The 24,305-nt window shown below is 40.3% G+C and overlaps 8 protein-coding genes across 8 annotated transcripts; 3 read left to right on the top strand and 5 right to left on the bottom strand.

The window, feature by feature from the left end:
- Positions 1 to 413: 413 nt before the first annotated feature.
- Positions 414 to 2,101, top strand: GCK72_007239 (uncharacterized protein; the record flags this gene model as incomplete). Its single annotated transcript, XM_003103770.2, has 4 exons — positions 414 to 604; positions 654 to 820; positions 865 to 1,082; positions 1,817 to 2,101. 4 exons carry the CDS (start codon positions 414 to 416, stop codon positions 2,099 to 2,101), a joined length of 861 nt encoding a protein of 286 aa, XP_003103818.2.
- GCK72_007238 (uncharacterized protein) lies at positions 970 to 6,311 on the bottom strand (the record flags this gene model as incomplete). The annotated part of the gene is made up of 2 exons (XM_053726059.1): positions 970 to 1,120; positions 5,842 to 6,311. 2 exons carry the CDS (start codon positions 6,309 to 6,311, stop codon positions 970 to 972), a joined length of 621 nt encoding a protein of 206 aa, XP_053590253.1.
- GCK72_007236 (uncharacterized protein) lies at positions 4,085 to 10,162 on the top strand (the record flags this gene model as incomplete). Its single annotated transcript, XM_053726057.1, has 7 exons — positions 4,085 to 4,108; positions 4,388 to 4,491; positions 4,537 to 4,707; positions 5,531 to 6,326; positions 6,758 to 7,358; positions 8,257 to 9,209; positions 10,124 to 10,162. 7 exons carry the CDS (start codon positions 4,085 to 4,087, stop codon positions 10,160 to 10,162), a joined length of 2,688 nt encoding a protein of 895 aa, XP_053590251.1.
- GCK72_007237 (uncharacterized protein) lies at positions 6,740 to 6,955 on the bottom strand (the record flags this gene model as incomplete). The annotated part of the gene is made up of 1 exon (XM_053726058.1): positions 6,740 to 6,955. One exon carries the CDS (start codon positions 6,953 to 6,955, stop codon positions 6,740 to 6,742), a length of 216 nt encoding a protein of 71 aa, XP_053590252.1.
- A 2,020-nt stretch (positions 10,163 to 12,182) lies between the features above and the next one.
- Positions 12,183 to 15,292, top strand: GCK72_007235 (uncharacterized protein; the record flags this gene model as incomplete). Its single annotated transcript, XM_053726056.1, has 7 exons — positions 12,183 to 12,214; positions 12,267 to 12,579; positions 12,640 to 12,911; positions 12,957 to 13,094; positions 14,385 to 14,697; positions 14,834 to 15,105; positions 15,151 to 15,292. The coding sequence occupies 7 exons, from the start codon at positions 12,183 to 12,185 to the stop codon at positions 15,290 to 15,292; spliced, it is 1,482 nt and encodes a 493-aa protein (XP_053590250.1).
- A 1,035-nt stretch (positions 15,293 to 16,327) lies between these two features.
- On the bottom strand, positions 16,328 to 17,924 carry GCK72_007234 (uncharacterized protein; the record flags this gene model as incomplete). Its single annotated transcript, XM_053726055.1, has 4 exons — positions 16,328 to 16,561; positions 16,618 to 17,084; positions 17,700 to 17,779; positions 17,830 to 17,924. The coding sequence occupies 4 exons, from the start codon at positions 17,922 to 17,924 to the stop codon at positions 16,328 to 16,330; spliced, it is 876 nt and encodes a 291-aa protein (XP_053590249.1).
- Positions 17,925 to 18,242: 318 nt separating this feature from the next.
- On the bottom strand, positions 18,243 to 19,888 carry GCK72_007233 (uncharacterized protein; the record flags this gene model as incomplete). Its single annotated transcript, XM_003103849.2, has 3 exons — positions 18,243 to 18,381; positions 18,597 to 19,628; positions 19,815 to 19,888. The coding sequence occupies 3 exons, from the start codon at positions 19,886 to 19,888 to the stop codon at positions 18,243 to 18,245; spliced, it is 1,245 nt and encodes a 414-aa protein (XP_003103897.2).
- Positions 19,889 to 21,042: 1,154 nt separating this feature from the next.
- GCK72_007232 (uncharacterized protein) lies at positions 21,043 to 23,429 on the bottom strand (the record flags this gene model as incomplete). The annotated part of the gene is made up of 7 exons (XM_003103852.2): positions 21,043 to 21,407; positions 21,461 to 21,917; positions 21,968 to 22,063; positions 22,253 to 22,593; positions 22,663 to 22,830; positions 23,075 to 23,225; positions 23,280 to 23,429. The coding sequence occupies 7 exons, from the start codon at positions 23,427 to 23,429 to the stop codon at positions 21,043 to 21,045; spliced, it is 1,728 nt and encodes a 575-aa protein (XP_003103900.2).
- Positions 23,430 to 24,305: the final 876 nt, after the last annotated feature.

Here is a 24,305-nt window from a genome sequence, read left to right as displayed (position 1 = left end):
TAGATTTTCACTAGAAATGAGAAACGAAATCGGAAAGGAATGAAAAATTACGGTTGAGAAAATAACAATTATAAAGCAGAAAATCGGAAAAATAGCTAAATTTTAATAAATAATCCATCTGAAACACAAATAAATTGTGTATTTTCAGCCAATTTTGTTGATTTCCAAACGAAAGACTTATTTTTAGTTGGAAAAGACGCAATTTCCTTGATTTTTCCCCACGAAACGGCAAAATTTCAGCTTTCATTAATTTTGAGCAATTTCTGGTGAGCCATGTTGAGGCGACACTACAAACTACAGGAATTCTGCAAAAATTGCATTTTCGTCAATTGTTTGCAAATTTTGGCTGTTTTTCTCCGATTTTCTATCAAAAACCGCCGTTTATTCGATTTTGACGCATTTTTCTTCCAGAAATGGTATCCGCATTGTTCAAATTCGGGTTACCGTCGGCGGCCGCTGCTCTGGCGACCGGAACTCTTCTCTTCACCGACGACGAGAAGAAATCGTCCGTGTTCCGCAAAGCGTTCGCCTTCACACAGAACCACAACGCAAAAACGTTCGATGAGCATTTTCCACGTGGCGAGTGGGACAAGAATTGGGATTTGTAAGTGGAAAAGAGAGGCAAAACTTGATAATAATTTCATTATTTTCAGCCGCGACCCAATCAGCTTGGTCGACAAAAGAAAGTGGGAGAAAGCTGATGAGGCGGGACGGAAGAAGCTGATCGATGAGAACAAGTCCACCGCAACTCGCAACATCATTCTCATTCGCCACGGGCAGTATCATCTCGATCGTGAGCAGAAGAATCTCACACAGCTTGGTAAGCCGAACATCAAGAATTCATAAAACATTTCATATTTCCAGGCCGCGAGCAAGCCGAACTTCTTGGAAAGCGGCTGGCCAACTCGGACATCAAGTTCTCCAACTTGACAATGTCCACGATGACTCGCGCCACCGAGACCGCCAACATCATCCTGAAGCACTTGCCAGAAGACTTGCCACGTATGTCGTCGTCGTTGATCGAGGAGGGACCACCGTACCCACCAGTGCCGGATCACAAGACTTGGAGACCATTGGATCCAGTAAGTTGGAGTCCGCGTCAAAGGCACGCCAGATTCCTCTGAAAACCGAAATTTTCGAACAATTTTCAGTGGAAAATTGGGGGTTTTCTTGTTGAAATTTGTATTTTTTTTAACAGTTTCAGATCAAAAATGCGATTTTTAACCAATTTTTAGCAGAAAAATCAAATGAAAACCTAGTTTTCAGCTTTCGCCGAAACCTCCAGAACGCGTCAAAGGCACGCCAGATTCCTCTGAAACCTGCACTTTTGAACAATTTTCTGTTGGGGTTTTCTTGTTAAAATTGGTATTTTTTGGCATTTTCAGCTGAAAAATGCGATTTTCAACCAATTTTTAGCTGAAGAATCTACGGAAAATCTAGTTTTCAGCTTTCGCCGAAACCACCAGAACGCGTCAAAGGCACGCCAGATTCCTCTGAAAACTGAAATTTCTGAACAATGTTCTGTTGAGGTTTTCTTGTTAAAATTGATATTTTTGACATTTTCAGCTCAAAAATGCGATTTTTAACTAATTTTTAGCAGAAAAGTCTAGTTTTCAGCTTTCGCCGAAACCTAATCTTGCTGTTTTTTTCCATAATCATCGTTTTAGCGCTCTGACTCTTCAATTTTAGTGAAAGTTCTCGGTTTTGGTGTGTTTAATTGGCATTTCCGGAGATATCTGGTGCTCGTTTTCGCGAAAAATCGTAGCTTTATCGTCAAATCGCATCAAAAAGAACCGTTAAATATCGTCTTCTTGAGGAGTTCTACACGGAGGCCGCCCGTATCGAATCAGCCTTCCGTCGGATCTTCCATCGTGCTCCACCATCCCAGAAGGAAGACTCGTACGAGCTCGTCGTCTGCCACGCCAACGTCATCCGCTACTTCATCTGCAGAGCTCTCCAGTTCCCACCGGAAGGATGGCTCCGGATGTCGCTCGGAAACTGCTCGCTGACCTGGATCGTCGTTCGCCCGAAAGGCCACGTGTCGATCCGTTCGGTGGGGGACATCGGCCACTTGACACCGAACAAGATCTCCTTCACCTAATGTAGTTTTTGTAATTTTTTACCCCCGATTTCTCGATTCCCAGTATTGTTTTAAATAACTTATTGTATTTTATTTGTGTTCTTCTTTTTGGTGTCCAATTCATATTTCTTTTCCCGATGTTTAAAAAAAAGTGATTTTCCCATTGTATTTCGGATGTATTTCCTATTTTCTATGTGATGAATTGTTCAAGTCTCTCGCATTCTATTTCGCCCCCAATTCTATTGTTACTCGTCTTCTTATATCAATTCCAGAAATGCGACAGCGAGTCGGAAGAAACAACGACTACAGGTACATAGCCATTTTACCCCCTTCTTTTCTTTGAATTGATCGAAGGAAGAGGGGAACACTCTCTCCTCTTCACACGTTCTTTTTCTCACCCTTGGGGCTAATACCCCTCGTGTGTCTCCTATTCGACGCACATTGGTCCCTATCTCCCGAGCGGGTGGCCACTCTCTCTCTTCGACACACACTGTGCACACCAGTCGATCGGCTAGCAATTCGTCACCTTTTTTCGGTTTTAGATATAAAATTCAATTCAAAAAACATTTCAGAGCGAAACTAGCAATTAGGCGAAACGACTGGTACTAACAGCAACCGTAGGCGTTGAAATGGCTCTCGAAATGACATTTTGTTGTTGAAAAATCGAGAATTTTTGAGCAGAAATTCGAAAATTCATTTTTGATCAACCAAACAAGTCTCAAAATTTTGATCTACCGATCGCCATTTTTCGTCTTTTTTCAAGGTTTTTCTGCCTTTTTCGTCTATGTTCGCAGCGTTTTCTTCGTTATTCTTCCCCTTTTAGCGTTTGCATACACCGACGCACAACGGTTGGCACGGTGCCAAATTCGAATTTTACGTTTGTTTGTCGTTTCTTTCAATAAAAACCGCAACGCGACTCGGAAAAAATTCAAATCTTTTTGTTCCGAACGTTCGCACTACTGTATACCCCCTGTAGTTCCAGTCTTTTTTCTTTTTTCCTTCGCCTTTCCGCTGCCAACACCTCCAACAGCCCCCCGTTGTCTTCCCCATTCTATTCTCCCATCGATTTTCCTTCCCCCACCCTCCTCAATTCCTACACTATCTCCTTTCCTCGTCCTTCTTCTCCTTCTGCTTCCACATCGGCGAAGACGCGAAGACCAGTACAAATAAAAATGATGATGGTAGAGAGAAGGGGAGAGAAGAAAAGGGAAAGAGAGGGGGGGTACGTTGTGTGACTGGTAGTGGGGATGGGGACGGCTAGATGGCAGAGAAACGAGAGAGTACTAGTCATATGACCTCTTTTTTTCCTTCCTATCCAACAGCCCCGATGGAGACTGAGATAGTGAGAGCGAGGCGAGTGTGTGTGTGCCCTCTCTATCTGTTTCGTAATTCCCTTCGAATAGGCCCATTTTTTGAGAGGGGACACTTTTTAGGCCATCCGCTTTGAAGGAAACGTTTTCCAGATTTTATAGCTCTCTGATCATACGGTCCGCCGCGTAACACCCTTAGAACTGAGTTTGTGAGCTGAAAAATATAGCGAAATGTAGATTTCGACGAGCTCTATAACCGTGATTTACTACTGGTCGGAAGGCGAATTGGAAAAGTGCCAAAAGACGCGAAAATTGCCAGAAAAAGCCATTCTAGCGGCGCATTAAATAACTACGGGTAGGATGGTTTTTCGTTAATGTGCCGCTGGGTTTTTCTGGCTATTTTCGCGATTTTGCACTTTACCGATCCTAATAATATTTCAAGTAGATAGAGCTCACTGAGATCTACATTTTGGTATGTTTTTCTTATCATAAGACTCGCTTTGAAGCGAGTTACGCGTCGGACCGTTTCGGTTTGATTTTCAAATTTCAGCGCTTAAAAAAATCTCAAGCTTCTTACCTCCGCTCTTATTTTCAACATCCTTTATCCTCCCGCCGTTTTCCAGAGTCCGAATAGATTCTTATCGCCGGATTTCCGTCTCATCCCCCCTCAAACGAGTCAAAAGAATACGGGTAAATGGAGCAGTCAACTAGTTCGAAGGTGAGCGAATTTTTGGTGTTTTTAGGCCCCCGACACCTTCAATTTTTTCTTTTTTTGGCGGTGGCCGAAGTTTTTGGGATTCTAGGCCACCGGGGAAGTAGAGTCCCGGAAACTGAGATAGCTGGAATTATAGCTGACTTACACTATCTAAAGTAGGCTAATTCACTTTTCTTCTTGAAAAAAAACTCAATTTGGCCTAATTAGGTTTCCAGAGGAATGATTTCAGTGTCGTGGCCGAACTTTTTTAATTTCTAGTTCATCTTTTTTTTCTTTTTTCAGGAGCTCGCCTCCGACCCGACCATCCAATTGCTATCCGCCATGACATCAATGCGTGTGGACAGTGGTGGAGCACCAGGACCACCAGCAGCTTCTGTCACTTCTTCGTGAGTTTTTGTGCTCCAGAACCGTTCATAATTTCGTTTTTTCAGCCTTGCTCGCTCGGGAGTCCAATTCAGTTGTCCACGTCGTCCGAATCATGGAGTCGAAGGACGCGCCATCCTCCTTCGTGCCAACCACTTCTCCGTTCGGATTCCAGGTGGAACCATCCAGCACTACAATGTCGATGTGATGCCTGATAAGTGTCCGCGACGTGTCAATCGGTAAGAATTTGAAGAGTGTGGGAGCCAGAATTTCGATCTAACTTTGGAGAAGATTGTTGCCTTGAATTGCCTTTTGTGGCCTAGAAAACTACCATACTTGCAATCCGGGCCGGCGCCTTCTGAAGTCTTCCAAAACAGTTTAACGTCACTCGAGACGCATTCTGAAGACTTCTAGAGCCTTCTGAAGGCAGATAGACGTTGAAAAGGCGAATCCAGAGACATCTTGATCGTTTTCAAGTTGTTTTGACGATTCTGAACGCTTTCAGGACTTCAGAATCCTCTAAGACGCGCACATGAAGCTTTCGTTTTCAAGACGGTTTTAGAGACTTCTGAAAGTTTTTTAAGGCATTTTGAGCGTTCTGAATAAGTCGAAACGCTTCTGAATCTGTTCGGAAGCGCTCTTGACTCTCCAGATAGATCTAACGTGCCGAATACATTAACGAATCGTCGTCCGGCCCATAGTTAGAGATATAGAGCTCGTCGAGATCTACATTTCGGTGTATTTTTCAGCCCTTAATATTGAGATTGAAGCGAGTTACGGGCCGGCCCGATTTGACCCGATTTGCAAGTATCCTCTAAACCGTACCCCGATCCTAGCAACCTGCGAATCTAACCGCAAAAATACCTAGAAATAGGCTCCCAAAGACTCCAACTGCTACAGTATCCTTCCAGGATTCATTCTGGATCCTGCTACAGTACCCCGATCCTAGAAACCTGCGGATCAAACTGCAAAAATACCTAGAAATTAGCTCCCAAAAACTTATAGTTCTAGTCTATCTCGTCTCCCAATATATGATTTTTCCTCAAATTTTCTTTTTTTCAGCGAAATCATCGGATGTCTCATCTCATCCTTCACTCGCTACTTCACCAACGTCCGCCCTGTGTACGACGGGAAGAACAGTATGTACACCCGCGATCTTCTACCATTCGGAAGAGATCGCATGGATTTCGACGTGACGCTGCCAGGAGAATCCGCGGTGGAACGTCAATTCCAAGTCTCCCTAAAATGGGCTGGAGAAATCTCGTTGACAAGTTTGGAAGACGCGATGGAGGGACGTATCAACCAGGTTCCATACGAGACTGTCAAAGCGGTTGATGTGATTTTGAGACACTTGCCGTCACTCAAGTACTCACCGGTTGGAAGATCTTTCTTCTCGCCACCAGCTGGATATGAAACTGGACAAAGTTATCCGGAGAGCAAGCTCGGTGGAGGACGTGAAGTATGGTTTGGATTCCATCAATCGATTCGTCCATCTCAATGGAAAATGATGTTGAATATCGATGTCTCTGCCACCGCATTCTATCGTGCCATGCCAGTCATTGAATTCCTCGCCGAAGTCCTGGAGCTTCCAATTCAAGCTCTTGCCGAGCGTCGTGTGCTCTCTGACTCTCAACGAGTCAAGTTTACAAAAGAGATCCGGGGTCTCAAGATTGAGATAAATCACTGTGGAACGATGCGACGAAAGTATCGAGTGTGCAATGTGACGAGACGTCCCGCCCAGACGCAGACGTTCCCGTTGACACTGGAGAATGGGTCGTCGATTGAGAAGACTGTGTTGAAGTACTTCCAGGATAAATATGGATTGACATTGAAGTATCCACATTTGCCATGTCTTCAGGTAGGGATTTTTGATAAATTGGAGTTTGTAGCATCATAGGCTTACTGTAGCTCTAGATTATCGTAAATCTAGCAGTGGATTACTGTAAATCTAGCACTGGATTACTGTAGATCTAGCATTGGATTACTGTAGCACTGGATTACTGTAGATCTTCCATGTTCTTGGTGTCTGGCGCACCTTTGGCGTGTTTTAAGGACTAATTTTTCTCGAAAAAAACCTAAATTTTGGATCCGAGATCACGGTTACTGTAGTTTGGATCCTAGAGGGTACTGGACCTGACACTAGATTACTGTAGCCAAGGGATGGGATAATCTATCCTAGACATCCTCAAACTTTTACGTGTGTCTGGCGCGCCTTTGACGCGTTTTAAAAATCTGTACTGTAGGCAGTCTAAGCCAATTACCTTTCAATTTCTACTGGAAATTTTCCAGGTCGGTCAAGAGGCAAAGCACACGTATCTCCCCATCGAAGTCTGCTGCGTCGTCTCCGGCCAACGTTGCATCAAGAAGCTCACCGATTCCCAGACGTCCACAATGATCAAGGCGACCGCCCGTACCGCTCCAGAACGTGAGCGTGACATTGCGAATCTCGTCCGTAAAGCCGAGTTCTCTGCCGACCCATTCGCTCATGAATTTGGAATAACCATCAATCCAGCGATGACTGAAGTCAAGGGGCGTGTCCTCATGGCACCGAAACTATTGTACGGAGGTCGTCAGAACTCGACAGCCGTGCCGAATCAAGGAGTCTGGGATCTGCGAGGAAAACAGTTCCACACTGGAATAGAAGTTCGCGTATGGGCGATCGTCTGCTTCGCCGATCAGAATCATGTGAAGGAGAACGATTTGAGAGCATTCACTCAACACCTTCAACGTATTTCTCATGACGCTGGAATGCCAATCATTGGAAATCCATGTTTCTGCAAATATGCTGTCGGAGTGGAACAAGTCGAGCCGATGTTCAAGTATTTGAAGCAGAACTATCCAGAGCTTCAGTTGGTCGTCATTGTTCTTCCAGGAAAGACGCCTGTTTATGGTGAGTGATTGGGCGGAAAAGCGGGAATACAGACAGAAGTGTAACAGGTAGAAGAATTAGACTTTAACCTGAATTGGTGGATTCACAATTAGCATCACAAGAGCTGTCCAATAACTTTGATGATGCCCGGATTCGAAAAAATCGCGAAATTTGGGTCTTGACACGACTTTCAAGGCGCATTTTTGACCTGACCCGAAAATCACGGTTTTTGAAATGAAAAACGGGATTTTCAGTGGAAAATCGAGGATTTTGATGGTTTTTTGGCTAGAAAGTAGTGACATCTGGACATCAGGACACACAGATGGACATAGATTTTAAAAATTAAAAATAAAGATGTTTGGGTCTGTCTAGTCTGTAATCATGTGTCTACAGACAAAAAAATGCAAACGGACAGGTGGAAATACAGACAGAATACTAGTTTTAAAGAGCAAGCAGAGAGTCTGGACATCCGGACGAGCGGACACACACATATTTTTTCACAGGCAGACTCGTGATATTAGGATATCTGGATATCTGGACGCACAGATTTGCTCACATGGGAAATCTTTGAAGACGCGACTTTCTAACGCTACTCAGCGAGCCGAGTTATGACCTCTCAAACTTTAGGATTTCTCACATGGAATTCCAAATCGGCCGCTCAGTTCCATTTGTGTTCCACAGCCGGTTTGGAATTCCATGTGAAACATCATGACTATGTGAAAAGTTTGAGAGCACATAACTCTGCTGCTCGCAGAGACATTTAGCAGGTTTTGATGGCAGAAATGGACTCTCCGTAGTCGAAATTACATATGACCAAATTTATGGATCGTTAGAAAGTCGCGTCTTCAAAGACTTCAATTATTAGACATCTGGATGTCTGGACGCACAGATTTGCTCAGAATCATATTCTTTCTTTCAGCTGAAATCAAGCGTGTTGGAGACACCGTCCTCGGAATCGCCACTCAATGCATCCAAGCCAAAAACGTGACTCGAACAACGCCACAAACGCTCTCGAACATTTGCATGAAGATGAACATGAAACTGGGCGGAGTCAACTGTGTTCTGTACCCCAACGTCCGCCCGAAGATATTCAGCGAATCGGTCATCTTCCTCGGCTGTGACATCACTCATCCACCAGCCGGTGACTCGCGGAAACCATCGGTCGCCGCAGTGGTCGGATCCATGGATGCTCATCCGTCGAAATACGCGGCGACTGTGAGAGTTCAGCCAAATCGACAGGAAATTATCTCGGAGATGTCGGCGATGGTCAAGGAGTTGCTCCAACAGTTTTATATTAACACTCGCTTCAAGCCCGCGAGAATTGTGGTGTACCGAGATGGTGTCTCGGAGGGACAGTTTTTCAACGTCTTGCAGTATGAGCTTCGTGCGATTCGAGAGGCCTGTATGATGCTGGAAACCGGATATCAACCTGGAATCACCTTCATCGCTGTGCAGAAGAGACATCACACACGGTTGTTCTCTGTGGATAAGAACGATCGAGTGGGGAAGGCGTTCAATATCCCTCCTGGAACAATTGTCGATGTTGGAATCACCCACCCGACCGAATTCGACTTCTACCTTTGTTCACACGCTGGAATCCAAGGAACATCCCGCCCGTCGCACTATCATGTGCTTTGGGATGATAACGATATGTCGGCTGATCAGTTGCAACAGTTGACCTATCAAATGTGCCATACCTATGCTCGGTGCACACGGTCGGTGTCGATACCGGCGCCAGCGTACTACGCGCATTTGGTGGCGATGCGTGCGAGATTCCACTTGGTGGATAGGGATCATGAGTCGGGAGAGGGGTCGCAACCGTCTGGAACATCGGATGACTCGACATTCTCGAGCATGGCTAGAGCAGTTCAGGTAGGATATCTAGGATTTGGATGGAAATTCAGAAATTATTAGCTCGAAAATTTTAAAGTCTCAAAAATCGGAATTTTCATGTCCGGATGTCCGATTTTCGGGGTTTTAGTTCAAAAACATGTAATTTTCTTGTCCAGATGTCCCAAGAAGATGTTTTTGAGCGAAAAATCCTGGATTTTGAACCAAAATTGATATTTCTATGTCCAGATGTGAATCCGAGTGTCCGGATGTCCAACTTTTGTTTTTTTAAGTCTGAAATCAAGCGTTTGTAGTCTAGAAACCACAGTTTCTAGCTATTGAATGTCCAACTGTGTGTCTGGATGTCCCGATGTTCCGATGTCCAATTTTTTTGTGAGATTCTAGGTCGAAAATTTTAAAATCTCAAAAATCGGAATTTTCATGTCCGGATGTGGGTCAGAGTGTCCGAATGTCCGATTTTCGGGGTTTTAGTTCAAAAACATATAATTTTCTTGTCCAGATGTCCCAAGAATAGGTTTTTGAGCAAAAAATCCTGAATTTTGAACCAAAATTGATATTTTCATGTCCAGATGTGAATCCGCGTGTCCGGATGTCCAACTTTTGTACATTTTAAGTCTGAAAACAAGCGTTTTCAGTCTGGAAACTGAATTGTGTGTCTGGATGTCCCGATGTCCAATTTTTAGCGGAAAATCACGATTTTTGGGTCTCGAAGTCTGGAAATTCAGAAATGTTTAGCTCGAAATGTTTTTTGCGCAGCTAGCTGATTCGGTGACAGTAGAGCGCGATTGTAGGAAACCTGCCGTGCTATTAACTTACTTCCAAGTCTGAACACTAAAACCAGCGACCCTAAGAAGACGGGAAAATCTGAAAAAGTTAGAAATCGCTAGAAATTAGCCGATTCTATTGCTAGTCAACCTAATTCTTCCCATTTCCAGGTCCACCCGAAGGCCAACAAAGTGATGTACTTTGCTTAGGCCCCCCATCCTCCATCTCACCATTCTTCATGCCACCAATCAACAGGTTCCGGATCTCCACAAATTAAAATTTTAAGCTTCTCACCTTCTTGAAATCTCGTTCTTCCTGCCCCTTCATCATTTCTTATAATTTCTTTTTTGTATCTCTGGTTATTATTGTATATTCCCTCTTCAATTATTCCTCTCTTTCTATCCTGTCTTCTCCTCTCATATCAGAAATCCCTCGCTAATATAAGACCGCCTAATATTGTTTTAAGTATGGTGCTACTTCCCCTCGAGTGTGCCTCTCCACCAATGTTCGCCTTTTCATTTCTGTCTCCGTCCCACCTATCACTCTGAAATATTGTATCGAAAATGTATGCCTTTCTTATATCTCTTTCACTTTCTCGAACTCATTTTTATTCAATAAATTACTTCAAGATACAAATGAGATGGTGAAATCAGCTTGAAATATTCTCAAACTTAAAAATAATATTTTCAATGACTCGTAGAGATGAGAAGACTAGTTTGGGACTTGAATCAAACCAAGAAATCGAGAATGGTGTGTGAGAACAAAACAAATAATAAATGGATCAGCGGGGAGAGGGGGATTATATATGTCTGAAAATCGACAAAAGCACAAAGGTAGAGAATAAAGGCATTGAGTAGTCACAAAAACAATTTTTGGAGACAAAAGTAATATAAATCAAAACATAAAACAATCATTAAGACGTCTGACTTATTCTCAACTTATTCTCAACCGATCAGTATAAAGTCACTCTATCAGACTGTCGTTGCGAAAATTGGGAAAAAAAATCGAAAAAAAAAATTTAAATAAGGTACCAAATAAGTTTGATCATTCTCAAACTTTCAAAAGCATTTTCAGAAACTCGAACTCGTAGAGATGTGAGAATGGCACGTGAAAGAGAGAAAATGACTGGGGATATTGAACGAAAAAAGAAATGAAGTATGGTGTACTTAACATGATAACGAAAAAATAAATAGAAGGATAATGAGAGAAGAACAATAGAAAGAATAATGCTGTGATTTAGGTTTGGTACGGAAACACTGATCAAATGGAAATGGACAGAAAATTAAAGGGAAACAAAACAATTTAACACTTATCAGATGGGGTAACAGTAGGGATATCAAAACGGATGAAGAATTGTCGTATTCTTGTAGTTGGCACATCGTCGCTTGTTTGACTAGTCAACGACCTCTACATCATCCTGCAAAATCTATTTGTTTTATTTGTTTTTTCCAACAAAAACAATAAATTCTATACGATTGGGCTTACACGTGCAACACAAAAAAAAACAGAAAAAACTAGAAATACGGTAATTTTGTGAGTTTTGAAAATGCCCATTTTTCTGAGAAACCACAAAAACTGAGAAACCACAAAAACGCAAATAACTTTTTTCAAGATATCGTTTAGCAAAAACTGAACACAGATTTGAAATCAGCGCAAAATTTCCGTTCTAGTGGTATATGTTTCGCCCTGTAACTCCATTTTGACTCGGGATCTTCCCCTAGTTAATTCATTTTTTCTGAATTGTAAAGCTACTGGAACTGGAATGAAAGACTGATGTTTTATACTTTGAACTCTGGGATTGGGGGAGATCGATAAGTCGTGTGTTGGCACACGCAGAGTGCGTGTTCGCACCAGAAATATACGTATTCAAACGCGTCCGACTATTGATTTTTCTTCTGATTCCTGAATTCCTGAATGATATGAAGTTGCTATCATTCCCGTTATTGATATTCAGAGAAATTGTTCGTTCGATGGGAATTATGGAGATGTGCGTTTTTTTCAAGAAAAGATCAATAGGAATTCCAGAAATTGAGTATATTTGCTTTCAGATTAGAATTGTCTCAAGTGTCTCGTCGTATGCTGAATTTCATGAATGTAGCCAGAATATCGGTTGAACCATTTAATGTTGTAAATGGGAGTGCCGATAAAATAACTATCTTCAATAGTAGTCGTACAGAAAGAAAGTTCCTTATTGAATTTCTTAAAAAACCTCAACCAGTAGTAGGTCAGATGAAGGTGAACAATATGCTCATTGATGTTTGGTTAGTTGCGAATAATTTCTTCTCGAGAACAACTGAAACTTGTTTATTACAGTGAGAAGAATGCAACTCAACAAATTATTCAGTGTAATTCCAATCAGTTCGAATCCCGTGTTGTCCCTATGTTGATACACCTGGACAAAATATTCTATCGAATGAAAATTGCACTCGGAATTAACCTGACAACACTGAATGAAATGAGAGGGATACTGTGCCATCCGATCTTTAGAAAATGTGGTTATCTCCAGTTTCGCGGGAAAAATGAAGTGTTGTCGAATGAGGACTGTGAATATATATTGGATAAGACCCAGCCGAATCGGGGAATCACTATATTAAGCAAATTGAGTCCTGATTTCGACTTCAAAAAGGTGAGAAAGTTGGAAGTGTGAATTCCAATGGCTCATTCCGGTTTCATACGCCTTTTTCAGATTCTTCACTTCTCCCGCCTTCGCATACCAAGCCTTGGTAAGATGCCTCTTGAAGAGTTGAAGGCGTTGGATTGTGAAATCGCGAATCTGGGGAATCATCAATTCAAGGAAGTTGATCTGAATGATTTCCTCCATCACTGGATTAACGGAAACAATAGAAAATTGAGACGTCTTAAGCTGGATGGATTCGAAGATGCTCCGAATTGGAATGTTCTTTTGAAAGACATCCCTCATACGGAATGGAATCCAAAAGAGAGAGGAAGATGTTACAAGTAGGTACCACTACTAAAATACTCAATCCACATCTGATTTTCCAGATCTAAATACACGCATACAGAGGAGACAATCGATTGTGAGAATGGGAAGGATTTCAAGAATAAGGATGGACAACTGGCTACTGTAGTTCATCATTCGGAATACCTAGATATTCTCATTTGGAATGACCAGTTCCCAGAGTAATTAGAACAACTCTACTTTGGTTGAATCATTGAAGCTTGAACTTTTCACTGGTTATTTTTTCTCGATTTCTGGCGATTTTCAACAAAAGTCTGTTTTTCCGTAACCCCAGTTACTGTTTCAATTCCACCCTGGTGTAATTGATTTTTGACATTCTCTTGCTTACTGACTTACGTGTGAAAAAATCATTTTTATGCTCTGATGAAGAGGTAAATGTTTAATTTCCAATGAAGATATCCACAATACGCACTAAACCAAGAATTTCAACTTTTATGAATTAATTGAAGATTCAAAGGGTCCTGAGTGGATCACTGAACTTTACAACGATTTTCAATATTTTTTTCACCTGGATTTCCCGCTAGATCAAAATTCTATTGAGAATCGAAAAAATCTAGAAAAATCCATCGAGAAGCAGTAAAATCCAAAGTTTCACTATCAAATGTGTCAGAATATGTTTTAGCCGGTTCAAGAATATATATTACCGATTCAGTGTACCCGTTATGCATATTATTCATCGATGTACTGTTGTTGAGATTTGGATTTTTATAGAAAGGATCTGATGACGTGGAGTTTACTTGTTTAAGTACAGGAGATCAAGATTCTGCAAAAAAGTATAATTCAGAATTAAAAATCGTAAATAAAAGTTTCAATATTTTCACACATTTAAGATCGTTCCAATAGTTACATTTCTGACAAGATTCAGAAGCAAGAAAATTTGAATATTGGACGAGTGTAATTAGCATCTTAAGGGTCGGGAAAATCGATGTATGGAGTGTTTGCAGACATAGAGTGCCCGATGGCCTTAGTCAGAACAAATCGTCCAGCGATATTTTTTTATTGATTCTTGCCCTCGATGAGCTCTATCAAGTTGTTATCGCTCCCACTTCTGGTTTTCTCAAAAATTGTTTGTTCGATGGAAATAATGGAAATGTAAGTCTAGCAGTTGAAGAATCAATAATTATCGGACATTCAACTTCGAGAAATAGGTGTCTCTCAATGATCCGATATTCCTTTCAGATTCGAACTATCTCTAGTGTCTCGACGAATACAGAATTGTTTGCATCTATCAAGAATTCGGGTTCAGCCAGTTAATGTTAAGAATATCAACCCCTGCGCCATATGCATATTTGATGAAGAGATCCCTTCGACCGAAAATTTTATTATTCATTTTGTTGAGAGTCCTCGACCAGTAGTAGGTCAGATGAAAGTGAACAATGTTTGCTTAAATGTCTGGTTAGTTGAAAGGAATTCATTTAGATCTATAGCAATGCTTAAATCGGGTATTACAGTGAGAAGGACACAGAAGAAAAGGTAATTTATTGTAACTCCAACCAATTCGGATACGGAGTTATTAATGTCTTGACACATTTTGACAAGATATTTCACCGAATTGATATTGCACTTGGAATAGAACTCAATGCATTGAACGAAATGAGAGGGATACTGTGTCATCCGATTTTTAAGAAATGTGGTTATCTGCAGTTTCGTGGGAAAAATGAGACATTGACGAATGAGGACTGTGAATATGTATTGGATAAGACCCAGCCGAATCGGGGAATCACTATATTAAGCAAATTGAGTCCTGATTTCGACTTCAAAAAGGTGAGAAAGTTGGAAGTGTGAATTCCAATGGCTCGTAGCCCTATATTGAATTTGGCTCCGTCTTCTCGCAATATCGCAGTACCGTGTGTAGATCAACCTATAACATTTTCATACCGGTTTCATACCCCTTTTTCAGATTCTTCACTTCTCCCGCCTTCGTGTACCAAACCTTGGTAAGATGCCTCTTGAAGACTTGAAGGCGTTGGATTGTGAAATCGCGAATCTGGGGAATCATCAATTCAAGGAAGTTGATCTGAATGATTTCCTCCATCACTGGATTAACGGAAACAATAGAAAATTGAGACGTCTTAAGCTGGATGGATTCGAAGATGCTCCGAATTGGAATGTTCTTTTGAAAGACATCCCTCATACGGAATGGAATTCAAAAGAGAGAGGAAGATATTACAAGTAGGTACCACTACTGCAATACTCAATCCACATCTCATTGTCCAGATCTAAATACACGCATACAGAGGAGACAATCGATTGTGAGAATGGGAAGGATTTCAGGAATAAGGATGGACAACTGGCTACTGTAGTTCATCATTCGGAATTCTTGGATTTTCTCATTTGGAATGACAGATTCCCAGAGTAATTAGAACAACTTTTTTGAGATTTGGACGGTAAACACCGTAATCCGATCTCATTCGTATTCGTTGAAAACACGCCAAAGGCGCTATTTTTTTCAATTTTTTTTTGTAATTTTCAAATCTTTGTAACATTCCGACAACAACCAATTATAAGGACTTTTGGAAATCCAGACATCCGGACACACCGACCGACATATAATCCCGAAATTTGTGTTTTGGTCCAGCTCTAGGCTCAGAAGTTTGTTCAAAAATCATTTTTTTCGTCATTTTTTAATATCTTTCAGAACACTTAATCCAGTTTTAAGTTATTGATATAGTTTTGAAGGTATCGACTTGGTTTTCTATATACAGTACCGCTCAAACGTATATTAAGTTTTACCTTTTTCAGTTGAAATCGTCCAACTTTGAGAGCGTGTCATGGTTATACTTATTGTCCAATCAAGTAGATTTTTAATGGATCAAAGAGATCAAAAGTAGAGCTCCACTTTTGTAGTTGGCACCTTTCTTGTACGAACACTTCCTAGCTAGTTACATGGCGACAAAGTAATTTCTCCCTCAAATTGTCCCATTTCAGTGCAAAATAGTGCGATTTTTGAGCTACCCCTTTAAAATGACCATAACTCTCTAGGGAGTGTCCGTGCAAAAAAGTTGTCAACTACAAAAATGAAGCTCTACCCTTGTTTTGTACGATCCATTAAAAATTCACTGATGGGACAACCAGTATTACCATACGACACTCTCAAAGTTGGCGTTTTCAACTGGAAAAACCACTACGCTTTAAGGTACTTGGAGCTCTAGACCTAAATCCTTACGTCTAAAAAGGTAATAATTCTCTATTTACTCAAACTTTGATTATGTTTTTCTCGAACAACAGGGCTCAAGGGCAAAAACGGAATACAACTCCAAACTTACTCCATGACGTTCCCTAGTCAGTTTGTTCTCAATTTGAAAATTACAAAATTCGTTTTCAAACTACACATTGTTCAAAATCTTCATTCCTTCAACTTTATCATAAAAACAGTCAGAGTAGTTTGTTTTCTCTATTTGGCGACTTGCTGACTCGTTGAGTTATTTAAATTTGAAACCACTCGTTTTCTTCGTTTCAAGGCTCTCTGGACTAGAAATCCCTCGATTGCGTAACCACACATTCTGCAACAAGTGTACAGTAATCCATACTCTTTCAATGTCTCTGGGGGAATCATTGCAATGAATGTAGATGGAATAATGTCAAATACAATGATGATGAAAGTGTCTATCAATGCAATATAATTAGCCTGAAATATTGAAATGAAATTCAAGTAAAACATTCAGATAAAATGATAAAACGAACTCTTTCAATATCTTTACTTTTGGAGTTTGTCGTACAGTGATTCCAGACGAAAAGTTTAATAGCAAGAATAAGAGATATCGAAGCAATAATCGAATGAGTCACTAGTTCAAAGCTCAGTGCATATCTGACATAACACTGGTTCATCAGACATCCAAAAGTGACACATCCGGGTATAAACTCATAAATGTAATCACAAATAATCCACAGAACAATATTACACACAATTGGATAGCATGAAACTAGAACCACAATTACTGAATTTGACAAGTTTTGTCGAGATTTGTGGTAAGTAATCGGAAGAAATACTGCAAATGTTCGGTCGAAAGTGATGACAATGACTAAAACTGCACGAATACTCATAATATTGTTATTTATCCAGCCAGTACAGAGTATTATAAATTGATAGTGAACCAGATAACTGTCAAGATCGAAAAGCTTATTGAAGGTGAACATCGAAAGAACGAAACCTGAAATTGATTAAAAATGGAATTTAGTTGACGGTCATGGAGTCAGTTTGGGGCTAACGTATATCATTAAAAAGCTGAAATCACGCTGATTCCAGATATATATTCAATTTTTGCCCTCAAGCCCAGGTATTCGAGAAAAACGAGGTTAAAGTTCGGGAATGATTACCTTTTTAGACGTAAGGCTTCAGGCCTGAAACTTCAAGTACCTTAAAACGTAGTCTATATGAAAAACCAAGTCTATATCATTCCTTAAAATTGGATTGTGTTCAGAAAATTATAAGGATTAAAAAAAGATACAGAAAATGATTTTTGAACAAACTTTTGAGCTTAGAGCTGGGCCAAAACACACATTTTGGGTTTATATGTCTGTCGATGTGTCCGAATGTCTGGATGTCTACGAAAGGTAATAATTATCTACTTTCCCAAACTTTAACCATGTTTTTCTCGAACAACAGGGCTCGAGGGCAAAATCAGAATATATATTTGGAATCAGCGTTTTTTCAGCTTTAAAATGATATAGGTGTGTCATAACTCCAAACTGACTCCATGATCTTCTCTAGTTAGCTAACAGTATTAAAAGCAAAACACATCTAATGAACTATGTATTTCTCTTACTCATTGCAGCGACCAAGCCATCCACAGCAAACCTGACATAGAACAACACCAAATTAGAAGACTCTATCAATGATTTAGATCTAAAAATTAGTTTGTAATCGCTTTTCTAATTGAAAAAGTTATTTCTCACATGAATGTGCAATAAAGAACAGATACATTTATTATTACAGTGTAAATCGAACAAACGATAGTGGATAATGATACGGAGACAGCAACGAAAGGCATGTTTGTATAACTAGCCAGAAGAAATTTTACGGAAGTTGATTAATCAAGTCTTGTTTTGATTATTTCGTTTGGGAACGACCGGACAGAATTAAGTGTATTTTCTCATGCTTTCTTATCCAGAGAACATGGAAAAACATGTTTTTTGGGCATGGTTGTGTAAATACAAGTAAACGTCAAGAACCACGAGGTTAAGAGTACGGTGTACACAATTGGAATACATTTTTGGAAATGCGTGCAAAAAGAGAATGCAATTAGGTTTTTATAATTATTAGAGAATGGAAAAACAATTTACAGCAGGAAAAATTACAGAATCGCTACTCAAACTGGTCGTCTAATCTCCTGCACCTTCATATTAATCGTTTGATTCATTCGGTTGTCACTTCTAGACTTGCAATATACTTTCACTTCCGAGTAGTCGTTGAGTCGGATCAAAGCTTGTAGTGGGAAGTGGAGGCGTCTGGAAATCAGATAGTTTGAAAGTATATTCAAAAGTATATTAAGTTCTGCCTTTTTCACTTGAAAACGCCCAACTTTGAAAGGGTGTTACGGTATTACTGAATGCTCCACAAAATAAATTAGATATAAACCATACAGACCAAAAATAGAGCTCCATTTTTGTAGTTGAAAACTTTTTTGTACGGACATTCTCCGGAAAGTTATGGTATATATTACCTTCGACTCGCAATTTCCCGGATAGTTGCACCTGGAATACTTTCAATCCCTCTGAAAAGATCTTCAGCTAAAATGTCAGAAACCGTGTTTAAAGAGAATGATGTGCCAACACTGGGCACATTCTCGAGCCAGTGACGGAGCAATGCCAGAACGCCATTCTCAGACCTTGCATTATCCAAGTCGCGGACGTTCGAATGTTTGACACTTCTCAAATCCAAGGCAAGGGTGTTACGAAGAAGTAATAATTTGGAGTTTTGGATGATAGAGTCATTAAAATTAATTCCCCAACCATTAGTTTTAAATGAATCCAGTGGAAAACTGTCTGCAAGCAAGAATGGCTGGAGCTGATGAAATATATTCGTGGTCCATGTTTTGAAGTGTAAGTTCTTGGTAATCACCCTCAATTCTCGTGGAAGACAAACAATATCTTGACAGTTAAATCCAAAGTGTTGAGTCAAGATAGTCTGTCTTCTGGCTAAAAACTTCCAAACCAAATATTTCATCGCGTTGTACACCGACTGTTTATACTCGACACGTTCGACATGTTTGACTGTGTGACGGACGGAGATTTGTAGTTGAATAAAACGAGAAAAAGGGGGAACGGATCTCTCTCGTTTAAGTTGGTGAAGTGTGAGAACTTCTTCCATTTCTTGGATCTTTTCAAAATCCGGATTTGTTTCATTTGCCAGTTCCGCCAATGTATTCCTCCCAGTTCGTTCATTAAATTCGTGCATTTCTTGAAGATTAGTAACTACCTCACAGTTTGAGAAAATAATTTCATCTGGGCATTGCTCGAATGGTTCCGTGTTTGCTAGCAATCCATATTCATCGATATCATGCTTGGCACCACCACCAGAATTTTCCTTATCACATTGCTTCGTGTTCCCATTATGGTACTGTCTGATGACTCCTACTTTGTATCGAACATTATCAACGCTTAATGATAGAAAACTGATACGAAAGTTTCGAATTCGGAGAGGCGTCGAGTTATCTGTTGAACGGATTGCAGGGCATCTATTGGAAAACTCGAATCTGAAATTGAACTGTTAGCACGGCAAGCTTTTTATAACCGTGCTCTACCGAAACCGAATAAAATTGTGTGCGAAATTGAGAGACTCTGAGAAAAAGAGACATTTTTCAAGGGCATATTGATAGAGTGCAGTTGTAAGAACTGTGCAAAGCTAATAAGAATTAATTTTTAAAAAAAATAATACTTACCTCAACGCTGCTGGCAAATATTGAAGCACACATTTGGAACTTTGATAGGAAAGGAGTCGATTGAATCGATGCATTTTTTGAGTGAATAAGAAGACGAATATCGATTGGACAGAAGAAAGGTGTGACTCAAGAGACACACAATGTGTCTCGAGGTTATTATGGTTGTGGGAGAGTGTACCTGCTATTTGATGACCGAACAATAAGACGATGTGTATTAGCACGGCACGCGCCTTATAACCGCGCTCTACCGGAACTGAAGAAAACTGCGTGCGAAATTGAGAGACTCATAGAAAATAGTCATTTTCAATAGGATTTCGGTGGAGCGCAGTTGTGAGAACTGTGCCGAGCTAATATTCATGGGTGACTGGAAAAAAATTTGGAAAGTTTGAATTCCCTACATTATTCTGAATTAGTTTGTATGGAATCATACACCAAATTGTCCGTTTCCGAATTAATAGAGTCACAGTACCTGTCAAAAAGATATGGACCTTGGCCGTTGTCATTTGAAATTGTCCGATATTAAGAGGGTGTCATAGTAAAACTAATTGTTCCACAAAATACATTTTTATGGAACCGAACAGACCAAGACTAGAGCTTCATTTTTGTAGTAGACAACTTTTTTGTACTCTCACTTCCTAGCAAGTTTCATATCGTCAAAGTAATTTCTCCCTCAAATCGTCACATTTCAGCTCAAAATAGTGCGATTTTTGAGCTGTCTTCTTAAAATGACTATAACTCTCCAGGGAGTGCTCGAACAAAAAAGTTGTCAACTACAAAAATGATCTACATAAAATTTTACACATTTCATCAATTGTAAATGTTTTGATAGCTCCGCCCACTTTAGAGATATGTGCTTTCAAAGATTGACTACTGTAGACGTGCCTGTGAATTCTTCTTTAAAGGCGTACATATATCTTGAACGCGGGCAGAGTTATTAAAAAGTTATCAACTACAAAAATGAAGCCCTACTTTTGATCTACACAGTGCATAAAAATTTGACATTGTGAGATAATAAGTGTGGCCGTGACACAGTCTCAAAGTAGGTGGTTTGCACCGAAAAACAGGAAATGAAGAGAATTTCGGTCATATTTTCAGATGCGCATATCCCATAGTTACTTTTTCTGGATCAACTGGCTACTGACTTTACCCGCCGTGCCTGTAGATTTCTCCAAAATTGTTCAAAACTCTATATTCTTTATTGAAATTCAATAAAATAAAATAGAATAAATTATGATTGCTCGTCTTTCAAAACTGTCACTTTCTTTGTACAGTAGAAGGCTCTGGGGTAGTAGCATTCAATATCATCCAAAAATGCACTCAAGTTATCGTCGGCCCAAGCAGGCTTTCCTTGAACATAAGTGAGACATTTCTGTATTTGATTTGGTTTTGAACTAGGATTCCTATGATCGTATCCGTTTCTCCACCAATCCGTATAAAAATCTTGAGCAACATTATCTAGCCATTGAATCACACGATTACGTGAGCAGGGATTCGTATCCGAATTGAAATCTGTCGCCACATCCCAACATGCTTCTCTACGTTTTCCACCAAGCCACATCTGGGCATTATTCAATCCAGCCAGTTCGGCGAGTGCTGTAAAACAAAAGCTATGCTATCACTATCACTATCATGACTGCTTAACTTACCTCCAAGTTTATTAGCTTCATTCAAATCATTGACTCCCGAAAGGAATCCACCATCAGCTTTGCACCTTTCGGATGCTTTATCGAAACTTAGTTCTTCGGTGAATAAACGATGAGCTACAAATTCTCCATTTGCTCTTTCGAATAGAGAGTAGTTTGGCGGTACATCAACTTTGAATTTGATCTTCTTTCCAAGTTTGCACCATATTGGAAGCGATCTACTATCAGACATAATCATCAATTTTGCTGCATCTTTAGCATGCACGATGGCCGCACTCTTCATATTATCACATTTTATTTCACCCGGCACATTAGTGAGCACAAAGCTTCCAGCATTCGAATTAGGGACATCGACTCCGAATCGCATCGCGATATCTTTCGGACTACCGTGGCAGTACTTATCTTGCATAAATTTCGCTTCAACTCTCGCTCGAGCACCGGATCGAGTGAGAAGAGTGAACTGAAAATAAAAAAATAGAAGATGGTAGTCATAGTTAGAAAACGTCTTACCGGAAGGTTCGTTGTATGAATCTCAGCCAATATATGGTCCTCTGCTACGAATGGTCCAACTTCGTCAACATCAACCATATATGGTCTCAATGCTTTCTGAAATTCATATCATAGATATTCTCGTTCAGATATTAGCACGACACGCTTCTTACAACCGCGCTCTACCGGAACCGAATAAAATTGTGTGCGAAATTGAGAGACTCAGAGATAAAGAGACATTTCTCAAGAGGATTTCGGTGGAGCGCAGTTGTAAGGACTGCGCGGAGATAATAGATCCAAACTAACCTTACAAATCTCCAAATTATTGGTACTCGTGGTGTATGAAGAAGCAGATCGAACAAGAATTCCATTGGGTACTTTCACAGATGGATAGTAGATTTCAGAATATCTTCTACCCAAATAATTGATTTCCGCCGCCGTCATTTCTGGCTTGTATTCGCACAACACTTGTAATTTGATATTCGGATTGATTTTGATCAGAGAATTCGGATGGACTGAGAAATCGTAGTGTTTTCCAGTGAATGCGATAGCAAACGCATCTCCATCTACAGTACCCGTTTTTTGGATGTACTGATGCCACGTCTCACTGGCATCCACCCAGATTTGCCTGACTCCACGGAAGTATCCTGGAAACATTATATTCCATTTCCATCAGATGTCGCCCCCACTTCTTGTGGGGGCATTCAGGCACTCACTTCTCCATACACCAACGATGTATTTATGACGCAACGAAGCGATAGTTCCACCAAACGCTTTACACATTTCTTGGGCTTCTGGAAACTTGGCAACCTTGTGTTCGTCAGGAACTCGGAAACAAGAGCCAAACATCTGAATCCATCCATTCTTGCAGGCCAATGTGGCTTCTGGAATATAATTTCTAGATTTGGGTTTGATTAGGCTTCTCTCTTCCCAATTAAAAAAAACAAAACAAAAAAAGTTTACGGCAAGAAAGTTCGAACTCGGGAGGAGCAGATTCAAAAACAAGGTTGTTAACCACTAAGCCAAACCTACGATTGGCAAGAATTAGGGGAAAGGGGAGAGAAGAAAGGAGGGTGTCACGGCAAGAATGGAAGCATATTTTTTACAAGCTACAGTAATCCCACTCACCAACATGACATAAAACTCTCGGACGATCCTTCAAATCGATTTCAGCCTTTACCAATCTCCATGGCGCATATAGCGCACAGAATTCTTTAGCATCATCTTCATCTCTGACGGCTACATTGAATGCCAGAGTACACTTGTCTCCTTCGGTTGACTAGAAATCAATCAAATAGTGTTATTCGACTGGTTCCGATTTTTTCAAACTCACGTCGAACGAGCTTCTCGGTTTGAATCCTGCGCTGGTTCCAGTCTGATTGCATGCCGCCCATAGACCGGTGTCCATTTTGAGATGGCATTGTATTGGATGCGCCAGAACGCTAAGTATAGCGATAAGAAGACTATTCAAGATCGCTTTCATTTTCTGCATCAGCGAAAACTGACTTTCTATTCGTTTTCGATTCATTTTATATTCTCTGAAACGTGGCATAAACAAAGTTAGTTCAGAAGGTCACGTACTAATTATTTTCGCTAGACCGTACTTTTCAGTTTTTTACTTTTTATATTTCTTTGCTATTTGAATGAACATTTCTGTTAGAAAGTCATCTTTTCATTCTATACTCTTCTTCTAAAATCACCTTTTCGGTTTTAATTCCAATTTAAATGGTGCACTTTCGTTACCAAACTGATTTGATGAAGAACTGATGCAACGTAGAACGATTTCGTTGCCAAACTGACTCGTTGTAAAACTGTTGCATCGTAGAACCGTTTGTCAACTAGAGCGCGCTTGCTTATTTTGCCCCGTACGGCTGATTGCGTGAATAAAATTTTGCCTTTTTATGAAAAATAGGTTCTGCTTAGCTTTATTGTACTATACAATGAACAAAAACCAAAATTTTAGTCACGCCATCAGCCGTACGGGGCAAAGTAAGCAAGCGCGCTCTAGTTGACAAACGGTTCTACGATGCAACAGTTTTACAACGAGTCAGTTTGGCAACGAAATCGTTCTACGTTGCATCAGTTCTTCATCAAATCAGTTTGGTTCTATTTTTTCCTGTTCTATATTTTCACAGTTTTATTTTGTCGCAGTTCTATTCTTCCGAGTTCTAAACTCAAATACCCCCAACGAAAGGGCGGTATTTGAGTTTAGAACTCGGAAGAATAGAACTGCGACAAAATAAAACTGTGAAAATATAGAACAGACGAAAATAGAACTGTTACAAACGGGAACAGTGAAAGTTAGAACCGCAACAAAACAGAACTCAACAAAATAGAACTGAACGCAATGGAACTGCAA

The sequence above is a fragment of the Caenorhabditis remanei genome, chromosome II (assembly GCF_010183535.1).
Source record: "Caenorhabditis remanei strain PX506 chromosome II, whole genome shotgun sequence".
Classification (NCBI taxonomy): Eukaryota; Metazoa; Nematoda; class Chromadorea; order Rhabditida; family Rhabditidae; genus Caenorhabditis; species Caenorhabditis remanei.
The sequence above is the reverse complement of the archived record's forward strand: the minus strand, read 5'-3'. Positions and strand labels throughout refer to the sequence as shown.